Source organism: Cebus imitator, unplaced genomic scaffold, assembly GCF_001604975.1.
Source record: "Cebus imitator isolate Cc_AM_T3 unplaced genomic scaffold, Cebus_imitator-1.0 Scaffold218, whole genome shotgun sequence".
NCBI classification, from domain to species: Eukaryota; Metazoa; Chordata; class Mammalia; order Primates; family Cebidae; genus Cebus; species Cebus imitator.
Genome location: NW_016107533.1, coordinates 3,007,976 through 3,034,397, shown reverse-complemented (window position 1 = coordinate 3,034,397; position 26,422 = coordinate 3,007,976). Strand labels below are relative to the sequence as shown.

General features: G+C 45.0%; 1 protein-coding gene across 1 annotated transcript in view; it reads right to left on the bottom strand.

Moving 5' to 3' along the window:
- PTPRJ (protein tyrosine phosphatase receptor type J) overlaps positions 1–26,422 on the bottom strand; it is a 201,495-nt gene that overhangs the window by 48,954 nt on the left and 126,119 nt on the right. Inside the window, exons 3-5 of the mRNA XM_017549448.1 lie at positions 13,630–13,648; positions 11,165–11,311; positions 1,790–2,050 (exon numbers count right to left, since the gene is read on the bottom strand). Coding sequence (XP_017404937.1) covers positions 1,790–2,050; positions 11,165–11,311; positions 13,630–13,648 — 427 coding nt within the window. The remainder of the gene's footprint in view (positions 1–1,789; positions 2,051–11,164; positions 11,312–13,629; positions 13,649–26,422) is intronic.

The following is a 26,422-nucleotide window of genomic DNA, read 5'->3' as shown; positions in this document are numbered from 1 at the left end:
GTATTCCATGGTGTATATGTGCCATATTTTCCTTATCCAGTCTATCTTTCTAAATTGGGTCAGTCATGTGCCTTTTTGCTTTATTAAGTAATGTGGAACCAATACATTCCCAGCTCAGTGACTCTAGGTGGCTGTTATGAGCATCACTGCACCACGGTAGTCTGGAGTTAGACTCCTGGGTTCCATCCCCACCACTTGATGCTCAGTAACTGAGACGCTGGAAGAAACTTAACTTCTCCACATTACAGTGTCATCTGCTGCAGCCCCCAGGGTTACTGTGAGGACAAAATCACATTAAGGACAGCGACGCACATGGGCCGTGCTCAGAACACAGCAGTGGACAGACCTGCTCCAACGTGGACCTGTGCTCGGGGCTTTAAGGTAGATAAAGGCACTCAGCCCCTCATCTAATGCTTCCTGCACTTCCGCGTCCCGTGGCCACCCCCTCGGGATCACCTTGTCCTCGTCACCATTTCCAAATTCTGTGTTTTCTCTCCTGCTCTTCTCTTCTGTCATCTCTCTGTGCTCTCCTTCTTTCCCTCTCTTTCACAGTGTAACAGAGCAAATCTTCATGGTGGGTTTCACCCCCTGAAATTGTGCTCTGAGGAGCTCCACGAGTTTTGTGAGGGTGCCTGTGACACCCATTTCTTTGGCTCTTCTCCCTCTGGTTCTTCTTATTTTTACTTATTGGGCTCCTGGGCAAGGTTTTGTTTAAAGAAATAATTTCCTGAGTAAAACTGTCAGAAGCCACTATTTCGTGTTTGCTGCTCAACATCAGGGAGGTTTGCCAGGCTAGACCTTGCTCACCTCCAGCTGTGGCCTCCAAGAGCTCAGACGCCCATGGCCGACTCCAGCCCTGAGATCACACCCCCGAGAACTCCCACCAAGATCAGAAAACTAACAGAGGACCTCTTTTTTCAATTTTTGTTTCTCCTCACCTTAAAAAGAGTTTCTCACTTGTTTTTTTTAAATGTTTGGTTCTTTTCACCTTAAAAAAAAAAAAAAAGAGCTAAAGGCCAGGCGCAGTGGCTCACACTTGTAATCCCAGCACGCTGGGAGGCCGAGGCAGGTGGATCATGAGGTCAGGAGTTTGAGACCAGCCAGGCCAATATGGTTGAAACCCCGTCTATACTAAAAGATGTGAAAATTAGCTACTCCCAGCTACTTCGGAGGCTGAGGCAGGAGAATCACTGGAACCCAGGAGGCGGAGGTTGCAGTGAGCTGCCATCGCGCCACTGCACTCCAGCCTGGGTGACAGAGCAAGACTCCATCTCAAAAAAAAAAAAAAAAAGAAAGAAAGAAAAAAGCTAAGTTTGCAACCATAACAGATGGCTTAAGAATTGACATCTAGGATCAATAAAAATCTGTCAAATCTAAATTAAAATTTAAATGATTAAATGTCATCAAGTTCTTGTTTCATTTGAAATGCACACTCCTCTATAAAATACACCAAACTTTCCTGCCCAACAGAAGCTCCTGGGAATATAGCATAGCATCAATTTCCTGGGAGCTTAAAAGACTGGTATTGACCATAAAAACATGTTTTTAAGGAGGTCTCTACTCCTGAGTGTTAACAGAAGAGTAGGTATTGGCCAACAATAACAAAGGATTTTTAAAACCAAACAGAAGTAGATAGAACTTCCCAAAACACACAGGACCTTAATACTGAATGATCTGGCCACCTGAACCCCTGGGCTTAAAACAACACAGCACCTTTTCTCTCTTCTAGTTTAGAATAAAAGATAATAAGGAATGGTTTGTCATCATCCCTGGGAGCCAATCATCTTACCTGTGATGACATTTATGACTCTGGGATCTCCCCAGGTCTTATTGCCTATTTCTGGAGTAACGGCAAACACATATGAAGTCGCTGGATGTAAGTCTGTGATGTTACACCACTTGTGATGCACAACAGAAATTGTCTCATTTTCCATCTCATTCTTTACTTCGCACTTGTACTCAGAAGGAGCTGGGTTGCTACTATTCCAGGTTAAGATCACATTGGTTGGACTGATGGAAACAGCTTTGATGTCAAACACAGGACTGGGCCCTATATTGTTTTAAAAAAAAAAAAAAATTATTGCGCTTCAAAGAGAAATGTTAGAGCAAGGTCTGCTCTATATGTCTAGTTTCCAGAAGTGACTTTCCAATCACAGAGTTTCATCTCTCTTTATCTGCCTCCTAGACTTCCCTGCACCAGAACTTATTTAAATCCATATGCATAGATGTATGTGTGCATGTTAGTAAAACAGAAGCCTTTGGAACAGAAGCAAAATTGATAGAAGTTTGCCATGTTGGCTGTGGCTTAAAAATGGGGTTAAGTCTGTATAGAATCTGATTCCAAAAGAGACCAAATTTTGGGAGGCCAAGGAAGGCAGATCACCTGAGGTCAGGAGTTTGAGACCAGCCTGGCCAACATGGTGAAACCCCACCTCTACTAAAAAAATACAAAAAGTAGCTGGGTGTGGTGGCAGGCACTGTAATCCCAGCTACTCGGGAGGCTGAGGCAGGAGAATCACTTGAACCTGGGAGGTGGAGGTTGCAGTGAGCTGAGATCACACCATTGCACTCCAACCTGAGAGATAAAAGCGAGACTCTGTCTCAAAAAAAAAAAAAAAAGAGACCAAAGATGCAAAATGAGTCCATCTCCCCATTCTCGGAAAATGCTGCATGATGCAGAAGCACATGATAACTTTTTTGCCAAACTCTGACATCTAGAAGGAAGCTCGGCAGTTTTCTGACATAAAGATAGAAGGGGCAGAGCAGCGTAAAGAGAAAAGGACTGGTCATGGAAGCCAGATCTGGCTTAAAGACCTGCTCCACCACTGGGCGCGGTGGCTCACACCTGTAATCCCAGCACTTTGGGAGGCCGAGGCAGACGGATCACAAGGTAAAGAGTTCGAGACCAGCCTGGCCAATATGGTGAAACCCTGTCTCTATTAAAAATACAAAAATTAGCCAGGCATGGTGGCGCATGTCTGTAAACCCAGCTACTTGGGAGACTGAGGCAGGAGAATCGCTTAAACCCAGGAGGCAGAGGTTGCAGTGAGCCGAGATCGTGCCACTGCACTCCAGCCTGGGTGACAGAATGAGACTCTGTCTCAAAAAATAAAATAAAATAAAATAAACAAACAAACAAAGACCTGCTCCACCTGTTAGCTGTGTGACCTAGAATTAGTCCCTTCAAACCTCAGTCTCAAATTCTTCTGCTGACAGCTCTAGCACACCACACTAAACAAAAAGAACTATTATTATTATTTTTTTTTTTTTTTTGAGACGGAGATTCACTCTTGTTACCCAGGCTGGGGTGCAATGGCGCGATCTTGGCTCACCGCAACCTCCGCCTCCTGGGTTCAGGCAATTCTCCTGCCTCAGACTCCTGAGTAGCTGAGATTACAGGCACGCACCACCATGCCCAGCTGATTTTTTGTATTTTTAGTAGAGACAGGGTTTCACCATGTTGACCAGAATGGTCTCGATCTCTTGACCTCGTGATCCACCTGCCTCAGCCTCCCAAAGTGCTGGGATTACAGGCGTGAGCCACCGCACCCGGCCAAAAAGAACTATTATTGAACCACCATGATATGATAAACAGGGGACAAGATTCACACATTTAGAAATCTGGTTTCAGGGTCCAGTTCTGCCAGCTGCTCACCATGCAGTTTTACTCCAAGTCATCTTACCTCTCTGAACTTCAGACATACATCTCAGACATACAAGACCGTAAACCGGTGGAAGTCATCAAGGTTACCAACTGCAAAACTACCAAATAGATGCACCCTAATTAAGCTGAAGACTGAGGAATAACAACCAGAACTGAAGAGTAAAGCCCAGGTGATAGGGCTCTCATTGTCAAAGAGCTTGGGAACTGATCCCAAAAGAGTAAAGATGGCACAAGTGACACCATCTTGGTATGTGCATGGAGAGTGTGTCTCGCCTGGCTCATGGGATATGCGAACATTCATCCAATCAATAAAAACAGCAGGAATCCAGGCACAGTGGCTCATGCCTGTAATCCTGGCACTTTGGGAGGCTGAGGCAGGCAGACCATGTGAAGTCAGGAGTTCAAGACCAGCCTGGCCACCATGGTGAAACCCCATCTCTACCAAAAATACAAAAAGCAGTCAGGCATGTTGGCAGCTGCCTGCAATCCCAGCTACTCGGGAGGCCGAGGCAGGGGAATCGCTTGAACCCAGAGGTGGAGGTTGCAGCGAGCCAAGATCATGCCACTGCACTCCAGCCTGGGCAACAGAGCGAGACTCTGTCTCACAAAAAAAAAAAAAAAAAAAAAAAAAAAAAAAAAAAAAAAAAAAAGAAGAAAAAAAAACAAAAAAAAAAAAAAAAAAAAAAAAAAAAGCAGGAGAAGAAACAAGAGCAGGGAAAATGGAATAAGCAGAAAAGGACCCTGTGGCCCACAATTCACTAAATGCCATGCCAAAAGGCCCCTCAAGCTTGAGTTTCCTCTTTAGAAAATGACAAGTTCAGCTGGGCGCGGTGGCTCACACCTGTAATCCCAGCACCTTGGGAGGCTGAGACGGGTGGATCACAAGGTCAAGAGATCAAGACCATCCTGGCCAGCATGGTGAAACCCCGTCTCTACTAAAAGTACAAAAAATTAGCCTGGCATGCTGGCGCGTGCCTGTAGTCCCAGCTACTTGGGAAGCCGAGGCAGGAGAATTGCTTGAGACCGGAAAATGGAAGTTGCAGTGAGCCAGGATCACGCCATTGCACTCTAGCCTGGCAATAGAGCGAGACTCTGCCTCAAAAAAAAAAAGGAAGTGACAAGTTCACAGAGTCATAGTGGCATATTTGGAAGATGATGACGGTACTGCCGTTTACAATCAATAACAACGAGGTCGATGAGGCTAATGATGAAACGGTAACAGCAGTTACAGTGGGGTAGGTGGCAAGAACAGGAGCACTCGTTTTGGGAGGCTGACCCTGTCCCAGATGCTGGACCAGGTGCTGTACAAGTCTTTTTCATTTATGCCTTACAATAACATGAGAAAGGTATGGCACCATTTTAAAGAAGGAGAAATGTGTTAAGAACTAAATTCTGTTGATTTGTACAGGGATTCTGGGAAGGTTTTGTAAAAGCAAGTTCTTAAGTTCAGAAAAGAAAGCACATTTAACAATTTTTTTCTTTTTTGGTCAAATGTTTTTTCTGCATCTACTGAAAAAATCTTACAGTTTCTGCCCTTCATTCTGCTGATACGGTGTATCACATTTACTGTTTTACACAGGTTGAGCTGTTCTTGCATTCCTGGGGAGAATCCCACTTAATCACGGTGAATGATCTCTTTAATATGCTGTTAAATTTGGTTTGCAAGTATTTGCTTGAGGATTTTTACATCTTGGCCTAAGGTGTTTTGGGTTATATCCTTGTCTGGTTTTGGTATCAAGGTAATGCTAGTCTTGTTAAATGAGCTTGGAAGTATTCCCGCCTCAATTTTTAGAAGCATTTGAGAAGAACTGTCATTAGATCTTCTTATTAAATGTTTGACAGAGGGCTGGGTGCAGTGGCTCACACCTGTAATCCCAACACTTTGGGAGGCCCAGGTTGGGGGAATTGCTTGAAGCTAGGAGTTCAAGACCAGCCTGGACAACATAGTGAGACCCCATCTCTACAAAAAATAAAAACGTTTGCTGGATGTAGTGGTACACACCAATAGCGCCAGCTACTCAAGAGGCTAAGGCAGAAGGATCATTTCAGCCCAGGAGTTCAACTTACAGTGATCTATGATCACACCACTGCACTCCAGCCTGGGTGACAGACGGAGACCCTGCCTCTTAAAATGATAATAAGTAGAAATGGGAGATGTTCCATTACTGATTCAATCTCCTAACTCATTATTGGATTATTCAGATTTTCTATTTCTTCATAATTCAATCTTAGTAAATTGCATATGCCAAGGAATTTGTCCATTTCTTCTAGGTTATCCAATTTGTTGGCATATAATTGTTCATACTTGTTCCTTTGTATTCCTGTGGTATCGGTTTATAATGTCTCTTGGTTCTGATTTTCTTTGAGTCATTTCTCTTTTTTTTTAGTCTAGCTAAAGCCTTGTCAATATTCTTTATCTTTTTAAAAAAAATCAACTTAGTTTGTTGATCTTTTTTAGTGCCTATTTCAGCTTTGATCTTTGTTACTTTGTTCCTTTTACTAATTTGGAGATTAATTTGTTCGTGTTTTTCTAGTTCCTTAATGTGCCACGTTAGGTTATTTGAGGGTTTTGTTTTGTTTTTGTTGTTTTTAAACAGTGTCTCAATACCCAGGATGGAGGTGTGAGCTTTCTCTTTTTTTTTTTTTTGAGANGCAGGAGAGAAAACTTATGATTTAAAAAATATCCAAAAAAAAACTCTTATTAACCCATCTGGTTTTTTTTTTTTTTTTTTTTTTTTTTTTTTTTATAGACTCTTTTTTTTTTTTTTGAGACAGAGTCTTGCTCTGTTGCCCAGGCTGGAGTACAGTGGCACAATCTCAGCTCACTGCAACCTCTGCCTCCTGGGTTCAAGCAATTCTCTTCCTTTAGCCTTCCTAGTAGCTGGGATTACAGGTGTGTGCCACCACGCCTAATTTTTGTATTTTTGGTAGAGACAGGATTTTGCCACGTTGGCCAGGCTGGTCTCAAACTCCTGACCCCAAGTGATCCACCTGCCTCGGCCTCCCAAAGTTCTGGGATTACAGCTGTGAGCCACTGTGCCCGACAAGCTATCTTTTTGATGTAGGAGTTTACTGCTATCAACTTTCTTGGAAGGGCTGCTTTTGGTGTATCCCACAGGCTCTGGTACAATGTGTTTCCATTTGCATTTGCTTCAAGAAATTTTTTAATTTGCCTTTTAATTTCCTCACTGACCCATTGATTGTTCAGGAGCATCTCTGACAAAATAATTAAGAGATTATTCAATAGTTACTGTGGCAGAGATGGCAAGATCAGCATCACCCCTACTGGGGAGCTGACCATGTCCCAGATGCTGTACCAGGGGCTGTACAAGCATTTTCTAATTTATGCCTCACAGTACTTCATGAAAGAGGTTATGGTACCATTTTAAAGAAGAAAGTATGTTAACAAAATTGCTTAAGAAGTGATGTTTGTCTCGAGATATTTTTTAGTTTCCCTTTTAATTTTATCATCAACCCATTAGGAGCATGTTGTTTAATTTCCATGTAGCTGTGAATTTTCTGAAGTTCCTCCTGTTATTTATTTCTACTTTGATGACATCATCAGAAAAGATACTTGATATGACTTCACAGTTCGTAAATATGTTAAGACTTGTTTTGTGGTCTAACATACAATCGGCACAGAGAACATTCCAGGTCCAATTGAAAAGTATATTCTGTAGTTGTGGGATGGAATGTTCTATATATGTCAGACATATCCATTGGGTCTAAACTATAGTTTAAATCTGATGCTTCCTTACTGATTTCCTGTCTGGATCATCTGTCCATTGCTGGAAGTAAGATGCTGGAAGTCTACTATTAATGTATTGCAGTCAATCTCTCCATTCAGATCCATTAATATTTGCTTCATATACTTATATTTATAATCATTAAGACCTCTTGATGAATTGAGCCCTTTATCATTCATTATATAATGAAGTTTTTAGTCTATTTTATCTGATATAAGTATAGCTACTCCTGGCTCTCTTTTGATTTCCATTAGCATGGAGTATCTTTTTCCATCCCTTCACTTTCAGTGTATCCATGTCCTTGCAGGTGAACTGAGTCTCTTGGAGACAGTATATTATTGAGGTTTTTTTTTTTTTTTTTTTTGGACCCATTCACCCACTCTACGTCTTTTGATTAGAGAATTTAAACCCTTTCCTTTCAAGGTTATTATTGATTGGTAAGAACTTACTTCTGCCATTTGGTTGTTTTCTAGACTCTTTGTTCCTTTCTTCCTCTCTTACTGTCTTCCTTTGAGGTTAACTGATATTCTCTAGTAGTACATTTTGATTCCTTGCTTTGTATTTTTTGTGTATCTACTAAAAGTTCTTCTTTGTGGTCACCATTTACATCTTTATGTCACCATTTACATCTTTTATATTGCATATCCCCCCTGCAAGTTACTGTAGTTATTTTTTAAGTATTATCTTTTAACTTTCATACTAAAGATATGTATGACCATTACAGTATTCGTGTATTCTGAATTTGATTGTGTATTTATTTTACTAGTGAGTCTTATCCTTTCATATGTTTTCAATTCATCATTAGTGTCCTTTTCTTCCAGCTTAAAAACTCTCTTTAGCATTTCTTGTAAGACATGTCTAGTGGTGATAAACTCTCTCAGCTTTTGTTTCTCTGGGAAAGTCTTTATCTCGCCTTCATTTTTGATGGCCAGTTCTGCTGGATAAAGTAATCTTGGTTGGCAGGTTGTTTGCCTCTAGTACTGTAAATATTATTACCCCACTCTCTCCTGGCCTGTAAGTTTCTGCTAATAAATCTGCTGCTAGCTGAAGTGGAGGTCCCTTATATGTTATTTCCTTCTTTTCTCTTTTTGCTTTCCAAATCTCCATTGTCTGCGATGTTTGACAGTGTGATTATGTTCTGGAGTAGTATGGTTTAAACTGGCTCTGATTGGAGTTCTTTGTTCTTCCTATACTTGGCTATTTATAACTTTCTCTAGCTTAGGAGAGTTTTTTGCTACTATTTATTTAAATAAGTTTCTACCCATTATCTTTCTGTCCCCATAGATGAACTCCAATGATTCGAATACCATCTCTTTTGATGTTGTCCCATAAATCCTATAGTAATTCTTCATTTCTTTTTATTCATTTTTTTCTTTTTCCTCCTCCAACAATATGTTTTCAAATAATCTGTCTTCAAGTTCAAAGATTGTTTCTTCTACTTGATCAGTTCTACTCTTGATGTTCTCTATTACATTTTTCATTTTGTTCATAGTATTTTTTAGCTCTGGAATTTGTGTTTGCTTCTCTGTTGAATGTCTCAATCTAGTCATATTGTTTTCCTCATTTTTTAAAATTGTTTCTCTGTATTTTCTTAAAGCTCCCTTAAAGAGCTGTATTTTCCTAGGCTCCCTTAAAACATATATATTGAATTCTCTATCAGACAGTACATAAATCTCCCATCTGGTCAATCACTTGCACTTTACTTTGTCTCTCTGGTAACATCATTGTTCTTGATCGTTGTGACTCTGCATTGATATCTGCACATTTGAAGAAGCAGGTTTATTCCAGTCACTGTAGATTGGCTTCCTCTGGAAATGCCCTTCAACAGTAAGCCTGTCCAAAGACTTCTGGACAGACCATCTGATATGGTCCCAACCTCTAGGACTACAATGGCCACTGAAGTGCTAGAAAGGGCCCTAAGCCCAAATTTTTATAGCAATAATTAACTTTAGTTTCCTAGGAATTTTTTTTTTTTTTTTTTTTTTTTTTTTTTTTTTGATTTTTTTTTTTTTTTTGAGATGGAGTCTCACTCTGTCATCCAGGCTGGGGTGCAGTGGTGCCACATCCACTCACTACAACCTCTGCCACCCAGGTTCAAGTGATTCTCTTGCCTCAGCCTCCCGAGTAGCTGGGATTACAGGTATACACCACCACACCCAGCTAATTTTGTATTTTTAAGAGAGATGGTGTTTCACCATGTTGGCCAGGCTAGTCTTGAGCTCCTGACCTCACTTGATCCATCCGCCTTAGCCTGCCAAAGTGCTGGGATTGCAGACATGAGTCATCATGCCCTGCCCCCTAGGAATTTCTAGAAGTTTTTCATACTAGCCTAGAAATAATTCAATGATTTATTTAAACTGTTTACACGAAATGATTTTATCAATAGTTCTAGAACTAACAAGACTATTGCATCATAATGTTTTTATGAAAAATTGTAAATAATCTACCTTCCCAACAGCAAGGAAGTAGTCAAATAATTTACAATTCTTCTAGACAAGTAATTCTTAAACGTTGTGGTCTCAGGACCCTTTTAACTTCTTAAAAATTATTAAGGCTCTTGGAGAATTTTTGTTTATATGGGTTATATTAATACCTACCATACTATATTAGAAATAAAAAAGATTAAGTTTTTTAAACATAACAATGTGAAAGCATACATTCCATCAGCTGTTAGAGTGACAATGTCATCCCATGTCATATAGATCTGGAAAATTCCACCCTATACACATGATAAAATGAGAGCAAAGAAGCCAAGTAACATGTTAGTAGTATTATGATAAAAATATCCAGAAATACGTTGAAAGAATCTAGGAGGCCCCTAGAGATCTCTGAACCACGGTTTTAGAATCACTGATCTAACCCAGGTGTCAGCAATGTTCTTCTGTAAAGGCCAGAGAATAAATACTTCAGCCTTTACAAGCCATATATTCTCCATTGCTACTACTCAATTCTAGCACGAAAACAGCCATAGGCAGACTGCTTATCAAAACAGAAAGTAGGCCGGGCACAGTGGCTAATGCCTGTAATCCCAGCACTTTGGGAGGCCGAGGCAGTGGATGACCTGAGGTCAGGAGAAGGAGACCATCCTGGCCAATATAGTGAAACCCCGTCTCTACTAAAAATACAAAAATTAGCGGGGCGTGCTCGCCCCTATAATCCCAGCTACTCAGGAGGCTGAGGCAGAAGAATCACTTGAACCCAGAAGGTGGAGGTTGCAGTGAGCCGAGATGGTGCCACAGCACTCCAGCTTAGGTGGCAGTGAGACTTCATCTCAAAAAAAAAAAAAACAGAAAGTGAGCCAGATTTGGCCCATAGACCATTATTATTTGTCTGCCTGATTTAGACAACAGAATGACAGGCAGGTGTCAAAACTGTTCTGTTGAAATATATATACTAACAGGGAAGAATATTCATAATATATTGGTAAGAAATTACACATACAGGATGACCTCAGTATTTGTAAAACAAAATAAAATTTATATATAACGTGTATACACATGCGCGCACACACACATATGTATCTTAAAATTGTGAACATCATATATCGAGTAATCAGTGGTCATCTCCAGTTAATGGTTTACTTGTTTTTCTTTTCTTCTTGCTTGTCTATATTTTATATAATGAATATGCATTACTATCATTATAAAATTGTTTTAAAGATTTTCTTAGGTCATTAAAAGAACAATATTTAGAACATTTATAAATTATACTGATTTCCTTTAAGAAAAATGGGCAGAAAAGCCCATTTGCTTACCAGAACTACTGGAATTTTTTTGAGTTGCTCCATCAGTCCCACTAGATTCTTGTTTGGATGTTCCTGAACTATCATTGGCTCCAGCATTGCTGCTCTGAGCTCCACCGATTTCCTCTGTGGCATCATTTGAAGCCTCTATACCAGTGGCTATGCAAAGAAAGTAAACAATGAGATTAAAAATATATTTCTTGCCCAGGCCTGATGGATCATGCCTGTAATCCCAGCACTTTGGGAGGCCGAGGCGGGTGGATTACCTGAGGTCAGGAGTTTGAGATCAGCCTGGCCAACACGGCAAAACCCCATCTCTGCTAAAAATACAAAATTTAGCCAGGCGTAGTGGCAGGTGCCCGTAATCCCAGCTACTTTGGAGGCTGGGGCAGGAGAATCACTTGAACCCGGGAGGCAGAGGTTGCAGTGAGCCGAGATGGTGCCACTGCACTCCAGCTCAGGCGACAAGAGCAAGACTCCGTTTCAAAAAACATAAAAGTATATATGTATATATACTTTTATATATAAATGCTTTTCAGAAGATGGGGATGCCCCACCTCACAAAATATTTACACTGAAATTAAACGCACACTTAGGAAACCTGATCCCGCTCTTTCTCTTCCTCATATCATCACCTACAACACATGCCCATGGAAACTGCTGTGTCTGGCCACGGGGAGAGCACTCAGCCTCGTGAGTGCAGAAGCTCTGTGCTTATACTGCACACAGGCATTCACAGGAAATGAGAGGGGGCATGAGTTCCTATAGTCCAGGGCTCAGGCTCCGGAGCAGAACCTTGGCCACACTGGCGGCTTTATCTTGAATGCATTACTAGTCTCCCAGAGCCTCTGTTCAGAGAGGGACAGCAGACGCCACTCTTGACCCCCAAAATCCATTCTTCATTTTCCCTTCATTGTGCTCCCAGAGATTCCAGCCCTGTGTGTACATGACTGTTGGGAACAAAGACCACATTTCCCAGCCTCCCATGCAGCTAGATGTTACATGTGACTAAGTTTTGGTTAACAGAGTGTGAGCAGAGGTACTGAGTGACTTCTTGGAAGTGTCCTTCAAGGGTGGAGCTCAACCTTCTGCCCTTCCTCCTCCTTACAGCCGGGGCATGGATGCAATGACTGGAGCTCACACTGCCTCACTCTCGAACCAACACTGTGGGAGTGGCTGCAGCTTCCTGATCCCAGGATCACAGTTCAGAACATGCACCGCTGGATCCAGCAACTACAGCAGAGACTTCCTGATTCCTCCCTCTGCTGTCTGTGACCAAGGTGGTGACTCTCCGGGGGGTCAGTTCTGCAGCCTTAGGCTGGAAGTCATTTCTTAGGGCCAGGCCTAAAGCCTCCTCCCCAGCTGCTATGAGCTGAATTATGCTCCCCCACCCCCAAATTCATATGTGGAAGTCCTAACCCCCAAGACCTTGGTCTTATTATAGCAAACTAACACACCAGCCCTCCCAATGACTCTGTAAACTCTCACTTCCCAGGGTAGATCCTTTCAGTTAAAATAGCTCATGATTTCTGTTTCCTGCAGCTGTTTTCATTGCACGAAAATTACAGGCGTGAGCCACCGTGCCCAGCCTTCAATTCTTATATAAATGTTTTATGACCAAAAACTTAGTAAGGACATAATCCTGGAATGGATGGTGCTTTCAACTGAATATATTTAAGTTTCCTTTAAAAACTTCTAGTCGCCTGTAATCCCAGCACTTTGGGAGGGAGAGGCGGGCAGATCAGGAGGTCAGGAGATTGAAAACATCCTGGCTAACACAGTGAACTCTGTCTCTACTGAAAATACAAAAGAATTAGCCAGGTGTGGTGGCACACACCTGTAGTCCCAGCTACTCAGGAGGCTGAGGCAGGAGAATCGCTTGAACCTGGGAGGCAGAGGTTGCAGTGAGCCGAGATCGCACCACTGCACTCCAGCCTGGCAAAAGAGCGAGACTCCATCTCAAAAACAAACAACAACAAAAACAACTTTTAGTCATATCCTGATTTTTCTCATTTTACTACAGACCAAGGAATGAACCAGCCAGCACTAGTCAGCAGTGGGACTCAGCCCTGTACATGAAAGCAAAACGTACAGGAGTCCAGGTCTCGTTTCCCAAAGGTTATGCCAACCTTGCACACCACTTTTTAAAGGTAGCAATGTAGCAACAAAAGGGCAATGTAGCAACACAAGAAAATAAAGTATAGCAGCACATAAGCAATAGGAAAACACTGTATTACAATTTCAACTAAGTTAAATCTCCCACAGATCAGGCTAGAAAAAAATTACAGAAAATATAAATTTTCGTCATGATTGCACAATTAATTAAATTTTTTTCTTTCATCTGTTGTTTCCACCCTCACTCCTAAAGAAAAATTGGAAACCGAGCAGGTTTTAGTGACATTGCTGTTAATGTTGCACTGTGTCCATTAGGGGGCAGTAGCGAACAACACAAGAATGGAGAGGAAAAGGGTACTCACAGTTACCTGCGCACAGGATCTGAAACAGAAAAAGAAAACGGAAGTCAGCAGATTCATTCAGCCATGGAAAATGCAAATCAGAAATAAAGCCGTTGAGGATTTAATAACGGGGGTGGGGTGGTAAGAAACACATTAAGCAAAGGTCTGCTGGTCTGGGTTAGGGCGTCTTGGGACATTAAACACAGGGAATCATTGCAACCTTGGGTCAATCACAAAGGATTAACCACGTTACGTGGTGGCCGGTGGCTGCTGGCTCCCAGTGCCCAGTGTGAGCCCCCACACACACTCCCCCAACCTCAGGCCCCCTCCCTGGAGCAACTCCCGGGTCAGCACTTCCCTCCAGCCACTGTGTGATGAGTTGAAGCAGGAGGACACAGAAGCAGAGACAAGATTGTCGGGTCCAAAAAAGGGAGGTCAGGGGTGGATACCAAGACCAGCACAGCCCGCCCCAGACCCATTTCTCAATCCTGACAGCGCAGTGGAAACCAGATGTACAGCAGAAGAAACCCACTGGGTTTGGGATTTTCATTACACAAAAATTCATCTTCAGCCGGGCGCGGGAGCTCACACCTGTAATCCCAACACTTTGGGAGGCCAAGGCGGGCAGATCACAAGGTCAGGAGTTCGAGACCAGCCTGACCAACACGGGAAACCCCGTCTGTACTAAAAATACAAAAAAAAAAAAAAAAAAAAAAAAAAAAAAAAAAAATTAGCTGGGCGTGGTGGTGGTACATGCCTGTAATCCCACCTACTCAGGAGACTGAGGCAGGAGAATTGCTTGAACCTGGGAGGTGGAGGTTGCAGTGAGCCACGATTGTGCCACTGCACTCCAGCCTGGGTGACAGAACGAGACTCCGTCTAAAAAAAAATATATATATATATATCATCTTCTTCTTTCTATCAGTAGGTGGCAGTAAATTTTTTTAATATCACATCAAGCAGCTTTGGGAAGAATAAAGGTTTGAAACAGAAGAGGCCTTAAAGGTTTAGCTGACCGTGTCAACTGGGGAGGTGGGCAGCCCTCAAGGATATATTCATTGTGACATAATTATCTCCCTGTACTTTAAAAGCCTAAAGTGCTTCAAGATTGTACATTCTACTGTTTCATAAACACACCTTTATGGTGAATAGCATTTTTTTTTAAGTAGGATCATCACAAAGAATAAAATAATCATAAAGGACCCTGGTGGAAAAAGCCATCCGCCTACTTCCTAGGACACTCAGAATAAAATTCAAACTCAGCCACGGCACACCAGCCCCTCTGGACTCACTGCCCCCTCACATTCTGGAAACTGACTCTCCCCTAGAGCCTTTACATATTTATTTCCTCCTCCAAACACACTCTGCCTGGACCTTTTCATGGCCTGCCCAAAACGCCACCTCCTCAGCAAGTCCTTCTCTAAGCAGCCACGGAAACCAGCACCCCTCACTCTCCGTCCATCACTGACTCCTCCAGCCACATTGTGCGCTCCAGAACAGAGATCTTGTCTGTGCCCCGTGCCTAGAATAGTGGACGCAGCAGGCACTCAGTAAATGGCACTGGAAGGAAGGAATGAGCCCAGAGAAGGGGAAGGCTTGCTCCAAGGTCCTCCAGCTCTCAAACTTCCCACCCCCACCTTCCACCCTACCTTCAAGCCCTCGGCATCTCAGGCCTATCCCTTTACAGCTCATCTTCCTCCTCCTGCCCCTGCCCTTCAATCTATGCTGAGCCTCAATCCACACTCTATGATGGGTCATAGGAGAGAAGGAGAAAAAAGAGAAGTCAATAGCTAGGCAGGTCACACAAGGCAGCAAACATTTTTTTGCCCAGTAAGGCGAAAGCTTCAAGTAAAAGCACTGTGGGAGGCTACACTTGCAAATGCCTACCGAAGATAGAAAGGAACTCTAATGCTGGGCGCAGTGGCTCGCGCCTGTAATCCCAGCACTTTGGGAGGCAGATCACCTGAGGTCAGGAGTTCAAGACCAGCCTGACCAACATGGAGAAATCCTGTCTCTACTAAAAATACAAAATTAGCCAGGCATGGCGGTGCATACCTGTAATCCCAGCTACTCGGGAGGCTGAGGCAGGAGAATTGCTTGAACCCAGGAGACAAGAGGTTGCAGTGAGCCGAGACCATGCCGTTGCACTCCAGCCTGGGCAATAGAGTGAGACATTGTCTCAAAAAAAAAAGGAACTCTTACTAAGCACCTACTGTGCGCCAGGCACTTTCTACATCCGTTGTCTCAGCACAGAACCATGGAGTGATGGCTAAGAGCAGGGACCTGGCCTCAGACCACCTGAAGGAAGTCATTCAGGGCCGTGTGACTGTGGGCAGGCAGCCTGATCAACCTCTCTGTCCCTCCGTGTCTATCTCTGCCAACAGGACGATCCTTGTATCTGCCTTGCTTTAGCGAGGATTAAGTTAAATGATCAATCACAGCAACCCTGTGAGGTGTTTTTATCCCCATTTTACAGATACCACCACCAAGGCTCAGCTCTTCCTGATAAAAACCAATGTGCAATCTGAAGCTCATACTCTCCCCAAGCATTTTTTTCCAAAGTATTTTTTGAATAATTTATTTTTTCCATTTTTTTTTTAAGAGACAAGATCTCACTGTGTCACAGGCTTGAGTGCAGTGGTGCAATCACAGCTCACTGCATCCTTGATCTCACATGCTCAAGCGATCCTCCCACCTAAGCCTCCCAGGTAGCTGGGACTACAGGCACGCACCACCGGGCCCAGCTGATTTTTTTATTTTTGTGTGAGGACAGGCTCACTTCATTGCCCTGAGTGGTCACAAGCTCCTAGGCTCAAGCAATCCTCCCACCTTGGCATCCCAAAGTGCTGGAAATACAGGCATGAGCTACCATGCCCAGCTTTTTTCTCCAAGCATTTAAATAGAGCAACAACTCAGTTGCAGAGGGCATGAAGGCCCAGAGACAGTAAGTGTTCAAGGACACACAGCCAGAGAGGAAGCCCAAGAACCAGAACCTAGACCTTGACCTCAACCACCCTCCCTAAGCTCCCCCAGTGCCCCTTCTTTCCTGAAACCCAGGCATGGTTTGGGCACTCACGCACAGCTCACCCTCCTCGCTACTCCTCGGCAAAGTCACTAGTACAGATGACCCAAAGCTTCTGCTGGCCCCCGTGGCTGGACAAAAAGAGCAAACACTAAGAAGAGAGATCGGCGGGCGCGGTGGCTCACACCTGTAATCCCAGCACTTTGGGAGGCCCAGGTGGGCGGATCACAAGGTCATGAGATCAAGACCAACCGGGCAAACATGGTGAAACCTCGTCTCTACTAAAAATACAAAAATTGGCTGGGCATGGTGGCACGCACCTGTAGTCCCAGCTACTCGGGAGGCTGAGGCAGGAGAATCGCTTGAACCCAGGAAGGCAGAGATTGTGCCACTGTACGCCAGCCTGGCAACAGAGTGAGACTCCATCTCAAAAAATAAAAATAAAAACTAAGAAGAGAGATCAAGCTCACAATTCAGCAGTGACAGACATGGGAAGAATGCAGTATGGCCCACAGTTCTGCCAAAGACTTCCCGTTACCTACAGGTAATGTGAAAAAAGCTGGGCATGGTAGCTCATGCCTGTAATCCCAGCACTTTGGGATGCCAAGGTGGGAGGACTGCTTGAGCCTAGGAGCTTGTGGCAGCAAACATGTTAGTCAACCAGATGTGCCCAGGAACACCCAGCACTACACAGGAGGAGGAGTCTTGTCTGTTCTCTTTCCTGAGGGGCAGCTCCTCGCTGGTGAGCCGTCCAGCCTTACTCATTGCTCCCCTCCCCTAGAGATGGTTCTGGTTTCACATCCTCCTTTGTTTGTGCTGATAAGTCGAATCCTTTCTGGGTTTTTTTTTTTTTTCCTTGCCAGCAGGAAAAACCACTGGCAGTCCCAAATGTGGTTCTAGTCACAGTGATCCTCCTCCAGGCCTCAGAGAAAAAGAAACTGTTAACACAGCTTTCTATACCATCGCAATTCAGTCAAACCTGCAGCCACGGCATCGGTGGTCTACTCTGAACACTGGATTCTTCCCACTCCAAAACTAAGGCCGGGCGCAGTGGCTCACGCCTAGGATCTCAGCTCTTTGGAAGGCCAAGGCGGGTGGATCACGTGAGGTCAGGAGTTCCAGACAGCCTGGCCGACATGGTGAAACCCCATCACTACTAAAAGTACAACAATTAGCCAAGTATGGTTGTGTGCACCTGTAATCCCAGCACTCTGGGAGGCGGAGGCAGGAGAATCGCTTGAACCTCGGAGGCAGAAGTTGTAGTGAGCCGAGATTGTGCCACCACACTCCAGCCTGAGCTACAGAGTGAGACTCTGTCTCAAAAAAAAAAAAAAAAAAGAATGAAAAAGAAAAAAGAAACTAAGTCACAGGGTTTCTTCAGCTGCATTTACCTAAAACTTCTAAAATTTTCCCCAACTCCTCTACATGAAAATCCTACACATATATACACACCGAAACAGACCTCTATATGCTCTCCTCCTCCCCTCTCTCTGACGTGACTGTGTCATGAAGCCTATCTCCCAGTCTGCAAAGCAGAACAACCTCTGGTTCTTCCCTCCCCGTCAATCTTTGTGGGTCCCATAAAGATGTTTCCTTGCCCAGCGCACCTGGACTTCCCCACTTCCGTACTGTGCACATTGTAAACCAAGTCCTCACATCCTCCAGTCCTAAATCACAGAAACAGCCTCATCCTAGAGCTAAGACTCAGGCCATTTCCATCTGCATTTTATGAAGCTCCCGATGCACAGATGTACACACAAAATTAGGAAGTCCCAGAGCAGGGTTATAGCTGCTGCCGTCTATTTTTGGTTTTGCTTTTGATCGAGCATCACCCTGACTCTCCTTATAGCCCCTCATTTGGAATATAAGAGGCCTTACACGGGGCCTTTTGTGAACACCAGTAGTGAGAGCCAGGCCCTGCTCCCTCATCCGTATACCCCGTTGCCTCTCCCTTCAATCCACAGTAAAAAAAAAAAAAAAAAAAAAAAAAAGAACTGCGAATTCCTCTTTCTGAAACATGCAGTATTAGCCAGGATCCTGGCAGGAACAGATGACACACTCAACCAGGGAATGAGGAGAGTTTTAAAGGGTCTGTTTCCAAGGGTGAGGGGGGAGGTTAAAGGAAACCAGTAAGGGATGGGCAAGAATCCTGGGGTAGCAGCAGCGAAGAAGGGCAAGGAGAGAGGCCAGGGTGGCCTCCCCTCGTCTCCAGCTCGGGCCTCTCACCGGACTGGCCCACTGGAAGCTGGAGGCCAAGGGCACCCAGTGGTAAAGAATATAAAGGTCAGCCTTGGCTGGGCGCAGTGGCTTACACCTGTAATCCCAGCACTTTGGGAGGCCGAGGTGGGCGGATCATGAGGTCAGGAGATCCAGACCATCCTGACTAACACGGTAAAACCCCCATCTCTGCTAAAAATACAAAAAACAAAAACAAAAAAATTAGCCGGGTGTGGTGGTGTATAGTCCCAGCTACTCAGGAGGCTGAGGCAGGAGAATCGCTTGAACCTGGGAGGCGGAGGTTGTGGTGAGCCAAGATCGCACCACTGCACTCCAGCCTGGGCAACAGGGCCAGACTCCATCTCAAAAAGAAAGGGTCACCTCCGGCTGGTGGGCAGAGTAGGGGAGATAGGCAGGTGGGTCTCAGGGGCACGTGGAGATCCGCGGCACAAAGCTTCCATCACGTCACCACTGAGAGCTCGTCAGACTGGCAGGTGTGGACTATGGTGGTTAGGAGGTTAGTTCAGCTTCCGCTGTCACTCATGAGCTCTGGTGCTTGAGGGTCTCATGGAGCCATTGGTCTCCTCAGTTGTAAAATGACGCAGGTGCATCTGCAATACAGACCCCATGTCTGCGTTGTCCCCTACCTGAACAACACCAGGTTCCTGAACTCCCGGCCTAACAGCTTCTTCCTGCTTCACTGAAACTCCAAGGCCAGCACCATTCAATTCACTTGGTGACTTCCTGTGACTGCTCCAGCCCCCAAGGAGCTCTCCAGGCTCTCAGCCCCTCTCTCCCCATCCATGCTGCTGTCCATGCTGCTCATGCTCTTCCTGTGACCCTGCAGGGCCCCAGGCTAGGCACCAAAGATACAGGCTAGGTGCCAAAGATGCAGAGGGTGCTTAAGGTGGTCCTGACTCTCCAAGAGCTCACAGGCAAGAAAAGCAGTGAAAGATATGAGTGCACAAGGACCTGGTGAGCTTGGGGGATGCAGATGGAAGGGCTTGGTGGGGGGCAGGCTCCAGGGTAACATGCAGGGGTAGAGGGGGAGAGAACGTGACATAAAGACTGACCCTGGCCGGGCATGGTGGCGCCCACCTGTAATCCCACTACTTTGGGAGGCTAAGGCAGATGGATCACGAGGTCAGGAGTTCAAGACCAGCCTGGCCAACATGGTGAAGCTCTGTCTCTACTAAAAGTAGAGAAATTAGCCAGGCATGGTGGTACATGCCTGTAATCCCAGCTCCTCAGGAGACTGAGGCAGGGAATTGTTTGAACCCGAGAGGCGGAGGATACAGTGAGCCAAGATCACACCATTGCACTCGAGCCAAGGCTACAGAGCGAGACTCCATCTCCAAAAAATAAAAGAGTGACCCTGTGTGAGAATCGAATGCTAGTCCATCCTACTTATTATAATATTGACTGAATCCTTAGCTACTGGCCAATCGCATGTCAGATGTTGTATTTATCATCTCATTCAAGCCTTACAATAATCCCAGCAAGGAGGAACTGTGTTTATCCCCATTTTACAGATGTAGACACTGAGCCTTGGAAAAGTTATGGTCCTGACTGAGCCTCTTACAGCCAGTAAGTCTAAGAATCAGCCCCAGGCGAGTTGGACCCTGAAGTCCTTGACCTGAACCACCCCCAGGGAGCCCTAAGCTGGCTCAGCCCTCGGCAGTTCTCAGCTGAGACCATGAAACCCAAAGGCAGTTCCAGAGCCACAGGTCACGCACCCCTGCCGTCCTGGGCTTGGAGACAGGCCCCATCAACCCATTTGAATTGATGAATCAAGGCCACTTGTGCAAGTTTCTCAAAAGGAGCAGTGTTTGGAGGCAAATTCACGGAGCAGCCTGGATTTCAGCAGGTGACAAAGCTCCAGGTTTTCTGTTATCCACGTTGGGCTTTTAAGGATGGGTAATAAGTGACTGAATAGCACAATGGGTAACAATAGACTCTTTATCCTTCTAAAACCAAGCCCACACACCATATGACAATAGTTATTTTTACCCACTGACGTAATTAACCAAAATGTGAACCGCTTCAAGCAATGTTTAAAATCAAATAGCAGTTTATGGGATTTGGAGCAGCACAGATTTCCACTCTGAAAGGCCATCATTCTTCCTGCTCTCCCATTTATCTCCCTTGTAAAGATTATCCAACAACTCCCTATAAAACTGGTTCCTGAAAGGTAAATCATCGATCATGAAAGTGACAGGCTGGGAGGGCCCTCCCACTGAACCCAGAAGCCAGACAACGAACACCCATGGTAGAAAGCTTCCCAGAAGTCAGGTGTGGCATTGTAGGGTGGCCTGAGTACCTCTCGTCCAAAAGGCAGGGACAGGCAGGCCAGCAGGCAGCACGGTGAACAGTGCCCCAAGCACAAGGCATCAGGCACAGCAAATTGAGAACAGGCCGGCTTCCCTGCCCCATCTGCAAATAAACTCTCTGAACTTCATGCTGTCATCAGGGACTGTGGGGAAAGGTCAGCATAATTCACAATTCCAGGTTCCAACAATGCCACAGGAGGCTACGGTGGAAGGAACGTGAACCAACCACCCTGCAAAGATCCCCCTGGCTCATCCTCCCCCTTGGGAAACTGGAAGCACGATGGCCCCTTCCAAGGGCACACAGAAAAAAGTAGCCGGAAGGCTATTTTGGTGAGGCTATGTGGACTTTGAGACACACAGCTGAGGGTGAACTTGGAAATCCCAGGCCAGAAGTTTCCATTGGGTATTTTTAGCAATAGAACTATTTTCTCAAAAAGACTCTTATGAAGAACTGCATACATATGTGTATAGAGTTCCACATTTCATACATATCTCTGTGTGTATATATACCATGTATACACCTGGATAAAGGCAGCTTTTTCAAAGTTCAAATTGCCTTGCTTTTTACTTTGAACATAACTGATATATAATCAAATTAAAAAGCTGATGGTTTCCAGTGAATTTTAAAATTTGATGTGATTCGCTATTTGGGCAAATGTGTTGGTTGGTTGTTTGGCTTGGATTGGTTTTGGTTTTTTTGAGACAGGGTCTCACTCTGTGGCACAGGCCAGTGTACAATGGCACAACCATAGCTCACTGCAGCCTTAAACCCCTGGACTTAGGCAATCCGTCAGCCTCAGCCTTCCAAGTAGCTCAAACTTCGTAAGTGTGCCGCTACACCCTGCTATTTATTTTGTTTTTTGTAGAAACAGGGTCTCCGTACACTGCCCAAGCTGGTCTCAAACTCCTGGCCTCAACTGGTCTTCTGACCTCAGGCTCCCAAAGTGCTGGGATTACAGGCAGGAGCCACCACACTCTATCCTGGGCAGCTGCTCTCATTATAATTTCAAATATGCTCAAATTTGAGAGTACAGGTTGTTTCTATTAAAACAAAGCAAATGCTTATGGAACCCCTGACACACCTCCAGGAGCACATTTTAAAAACTAGAGATCTAACCTGTAATCCCAGCACTTTGGGAGGCTGAGGCGGGTGGATCATGAGGTCAGGAGTTCGAGACCAGCCTGGTCAACATGGTGAAACTCCGTCTCTACTAAAAATACAAAAATTAGCTGGGTGTGATAGTGCGTGCCTGTAATCCCAGCTACTTGGGAGGCTGAGGCAGGAGAACTGCTTGAAACCGGGAGTTGGAGGTTGCAGTGAGCTGAGATCGCGCCACGGCCCTCCAGCCTGGTAACAGAGCAAGACTACGTCTCAAAACAAAAACAAAAAACACTAGCGATCTACCTACCCTTTGACTTTATAGAGGAATAAAGTGGGTCCCAGAATGGTTCAGCAACTCAACCTAGAGCACCCAGTACCGAGACTAAAATACAAATCCTGGAGTCCTCCACGGGGCTAATCTCTTCTTCTAAAGGGATGGTAAGAACTGGCAATTCCCAAGTCCCCATCTGAATCCTTCCTCCACCTTGTACGTTAAATCTGGGGGTCCAATATTGAGGCTCCCCTGTCTGAACCTAGCCCACTGCCATGCATTGCTTGATCCATGATGTTTCTTAAAATCTTAAGTATTTAAAAATTAGGGAGATAGTAGCCAGACACAGTGGCTCACACTTGTAATCCCAGTACTTTGGGAGGCCGAGGACAGGTGGATCACCTGAGGTCAGGAGTTCAAGACCGCCTGGCCTATAACATGATGAAACCCTGTCTCTACAAAAAAAAAAAAAAAAAAAAAAAATTAGCTGGGCATGGTGGCACACACCCATAATCACAGCTATTCGGGAGGCTGAGGCAGGAAAATTACTTGAACCTGGGAGGCAGAGGTTGCAGTGAGCCGAGATCATGCCTTGCACTCCATCCAGCCTGGGCAACAAGAGCAAAACTCTGTCTCAAAAAAAAAAAGGAAAAAAATGAGAGAGAGAGCATTTTTTAAATCTCATTTTTTGGCTTCTCAAAAACAGAGCTGTCTTTCTCATCTGGCCACATTAGAGCAATGAATTGGATCTGAGTGTCAGCCCCGCTTCCCAAGGGGGAAGCGCTTAGAGTTCATAGCCATTCCCTAGTAATGTCACCCCAACGCTGAGGACAAATGGCAGTTGCCAAGCAACGTGGCACCCACACAGTTGATTCTCTCTATCACACATGTGCATGCGAAAGACTGCGAGGCGGGATGCTTTTCCATCTTTTCGTCCATTCCACTTATTTATGTTCCCAAATGTCCCTGGCGTTTGTAACCCTTGATCAAAGTGCACCTTAATATCAAAGTCCACGGGCTGAAATGATTAACAAACTGTTTACTTTCTAGGTATCCCTCTTCGGAGGGGATTCTGGTCAGTGTCGGGTGTGAATAAGGTGCACAATGTGAATGTGAAATGTACCATTCTGCCTGCCACTACATTCTCTCCTCACCCCCGAACTGGCCCCTCACACTGCCACCACCACCACCCTCAAAAAAAGAGCAAAAACAGGGCAGAGAGTCTCAGCTCTTCAGTCAAAGACTTCTGATTGCATGCACTTAAATCTGAGTAGTAAAACCACTCCATAAACCCCAGCAGTTCTCTCCTGCACTGCTCCTCCGCCTTAGAATATGGGTAAAAAGAGCCGGCAGGCACCATTCACCAAATGCTTGCTGTGTTCAGGGCTAGCTTCCCACGGAACCCTCCCTTCCCCATGTCCAGCTGGGTGTATATACAGCCCATGCCCCCATGAATCCCCAGTCTCCACATCTGTCCCAGAGGAGGACAGAACACCAGCTTTCAAGTTCCAGGTTCACAAACTGCCTCCGACTGACCACAAAATGCTAAGCGGGTCTCTGTCTACACTCTGGCCAAAAAGCCAAGGGTGAGTCCTATCACAGACCCACAAGGAAGATCAGCAGTGAGCTCAACAGACCCACAGCCAAATGACCACCCCACTGACCCCCACCACACTATAGACGTGAGGAGGTCAGAGGCAGGGTAGGGCAGAGAAGCTGCAGGACTTGGAGTCAGGCCTGGGTTTGAAGCCTGGCACCACCAGCTATTAGCAGTGACCTAACTTCTTGCATTTTTTCACCTGTCAGTTACCATCCACTCTGCAAGCTTGGTGAAGGGATTAGCAGCACACAGTAGGGTTTAGAAACAGAGCAAATGTCACGGACCTCAAAAGGAAAGTCACCTGGCACTGTCAGTCACTGAGTGTGGGAACTTTGAGGACAGCGGGATCCAATCAGCTACAGCAACCTGAGCAAGTCACTTACCCGCTCTCAGCAATGAGCAATGACAGGTGAGGGCTGAAGCAAGGGCAGGTCAATGCTGATCAGTACTGAACCTGAGACATGGGCACTTGGAAGTCCATTTGATCATCTTCATTTTTTTCTTTTTGAGACGGACTTTTGCTCTTGTTGCCCAGGCTGGAGTGCAATGGCATGATCTCGGCTCACTGCAACCTCTGCCTCCCAGGTTCAAATGATTCTCCTGCCTCAGCCTCCCAAGTAGCTGGTATTACAGGCATACGCCACCACACCTGGCTAATTTTTTGTATTTAGTACAGACGGGGTTTCACCATGTTGGCCAGACAGGTCTCAAACTCCTGACCTCAAGTGATCCACCCACCTCAGCCTCCCAAAGTGCTGAGATTATAAGCATGCACCACCACACCCAGCCTCACTACGATAAAGAAGGGCCAGAAGGTATCTCTGCTAACACAGAAGCCTGAACAGCAGAGAGGGCCAAGTCGGTGTCTTGGATTCTGCTGCATGAAAGAAGGAACAGGCCGGGCATGGTGGTTCACGCCTATGATCCCAGCAGTTTGGGAGGCCAAGGTGGGCAGATCCCAAGGTCAGGAGTTCAAGACCAGTCTGGCCAACATAGTGAAACCCCATCTCTACTAAAAATACAAAAAAATTAGCCAGTGTGGTGGTAGGCACCTGTGATCCCAGCTACTCGGGAGGCTCAGGCAGGAGAATCACTTGAACCCAGGAGGTGGAGGCTGCAGTGGGCGGAGATTGCGCCACTGCACTCTAGCCTGGGCAACAGTGCAAGACTCTGTCTGAAAAAGAAAAAAGAAAGAAAGGAGGAACTTGGGCTGAAATTCTCAGACTGGCTACATTCTTGTCTCGTGCTGCCCATCATGGCCAGAGCTGTACTGAGCCCCCAAAGCAGCCACCCCAACTCTACCCAAGGAACACAATGCCCTCCACAAAGCCTCTATCAGCCCCACAACCCACACCTGCCAGTGGGGTCTGCCGAGTTTAGCTGGGAGCCCAGGACCCAGGCTCCCTCCTCCCCCACATGCCAGTGAAGTCTAAGGGTGGCTTGGGAGTACGAGATTAGAAGGACATTTGAGCCCAGGAATTCAAGACCAGCCTGGGGCAACTTAGTAAGACCCCATCTCTAGAAAAAATTGTAAAAGTTAGGTAGGCATGGTGGTGCACACCTGTAGTCCCAGCTACTTGGGAAGTTGACGTGGGAGGATTGCTTGAGCCCAAGAGGTTAAGGTTGTAGTGAGCCATGATTCTGCCACTACACTCCAGCCTGAGTGACAGAGCAACATCCTGTACCGAAAAAAAAAAGAGGAGGCCATCATGTACTAAAAAAAAAAGATGTTTCCAATTGTGAATTCATTATTGAGAAGTTATACAAAATGGATAAATTCAATGCTATAATCAAAACTTTTGTGTAAAAAAACCAGAAAATAAAAAAATAAACACCTATAAGCAAAATTAAAACTAAAAGCCAAATTGGAAGGACAACAAAAAAAAAGTCTAAGGGTGGGCTCAGACATCTCAGGTGGTGGTGATAGGTCAGCTCTTAGACACAGTCTCCTGCCTACAACAGTCCCTTTCAATTAAAAGTTAGGGCATCATTCGACTTCAATCCAGACAGCACAGGAAACTACCGCTGTTCAGCAATCCACTTTCAACGATAACCTAAATACATCCATCAGCAAGGCCAAAAAAAAAAAAAAAAAAAAAAAAAAAAAAAAAAAAAAAAAAAAAAAAAAAAAAAAAAAAAAAAAAAAAAAAAAAAAAAAAAAACCAAAATGTAAGAGCAATTTCTACTCAGGGATACCATCAAAAATCACCACCTTGAAAGATCAATGGTAGATAAGACCAGAATGCCTCTCTTCCTCCAAGCGATCATAACT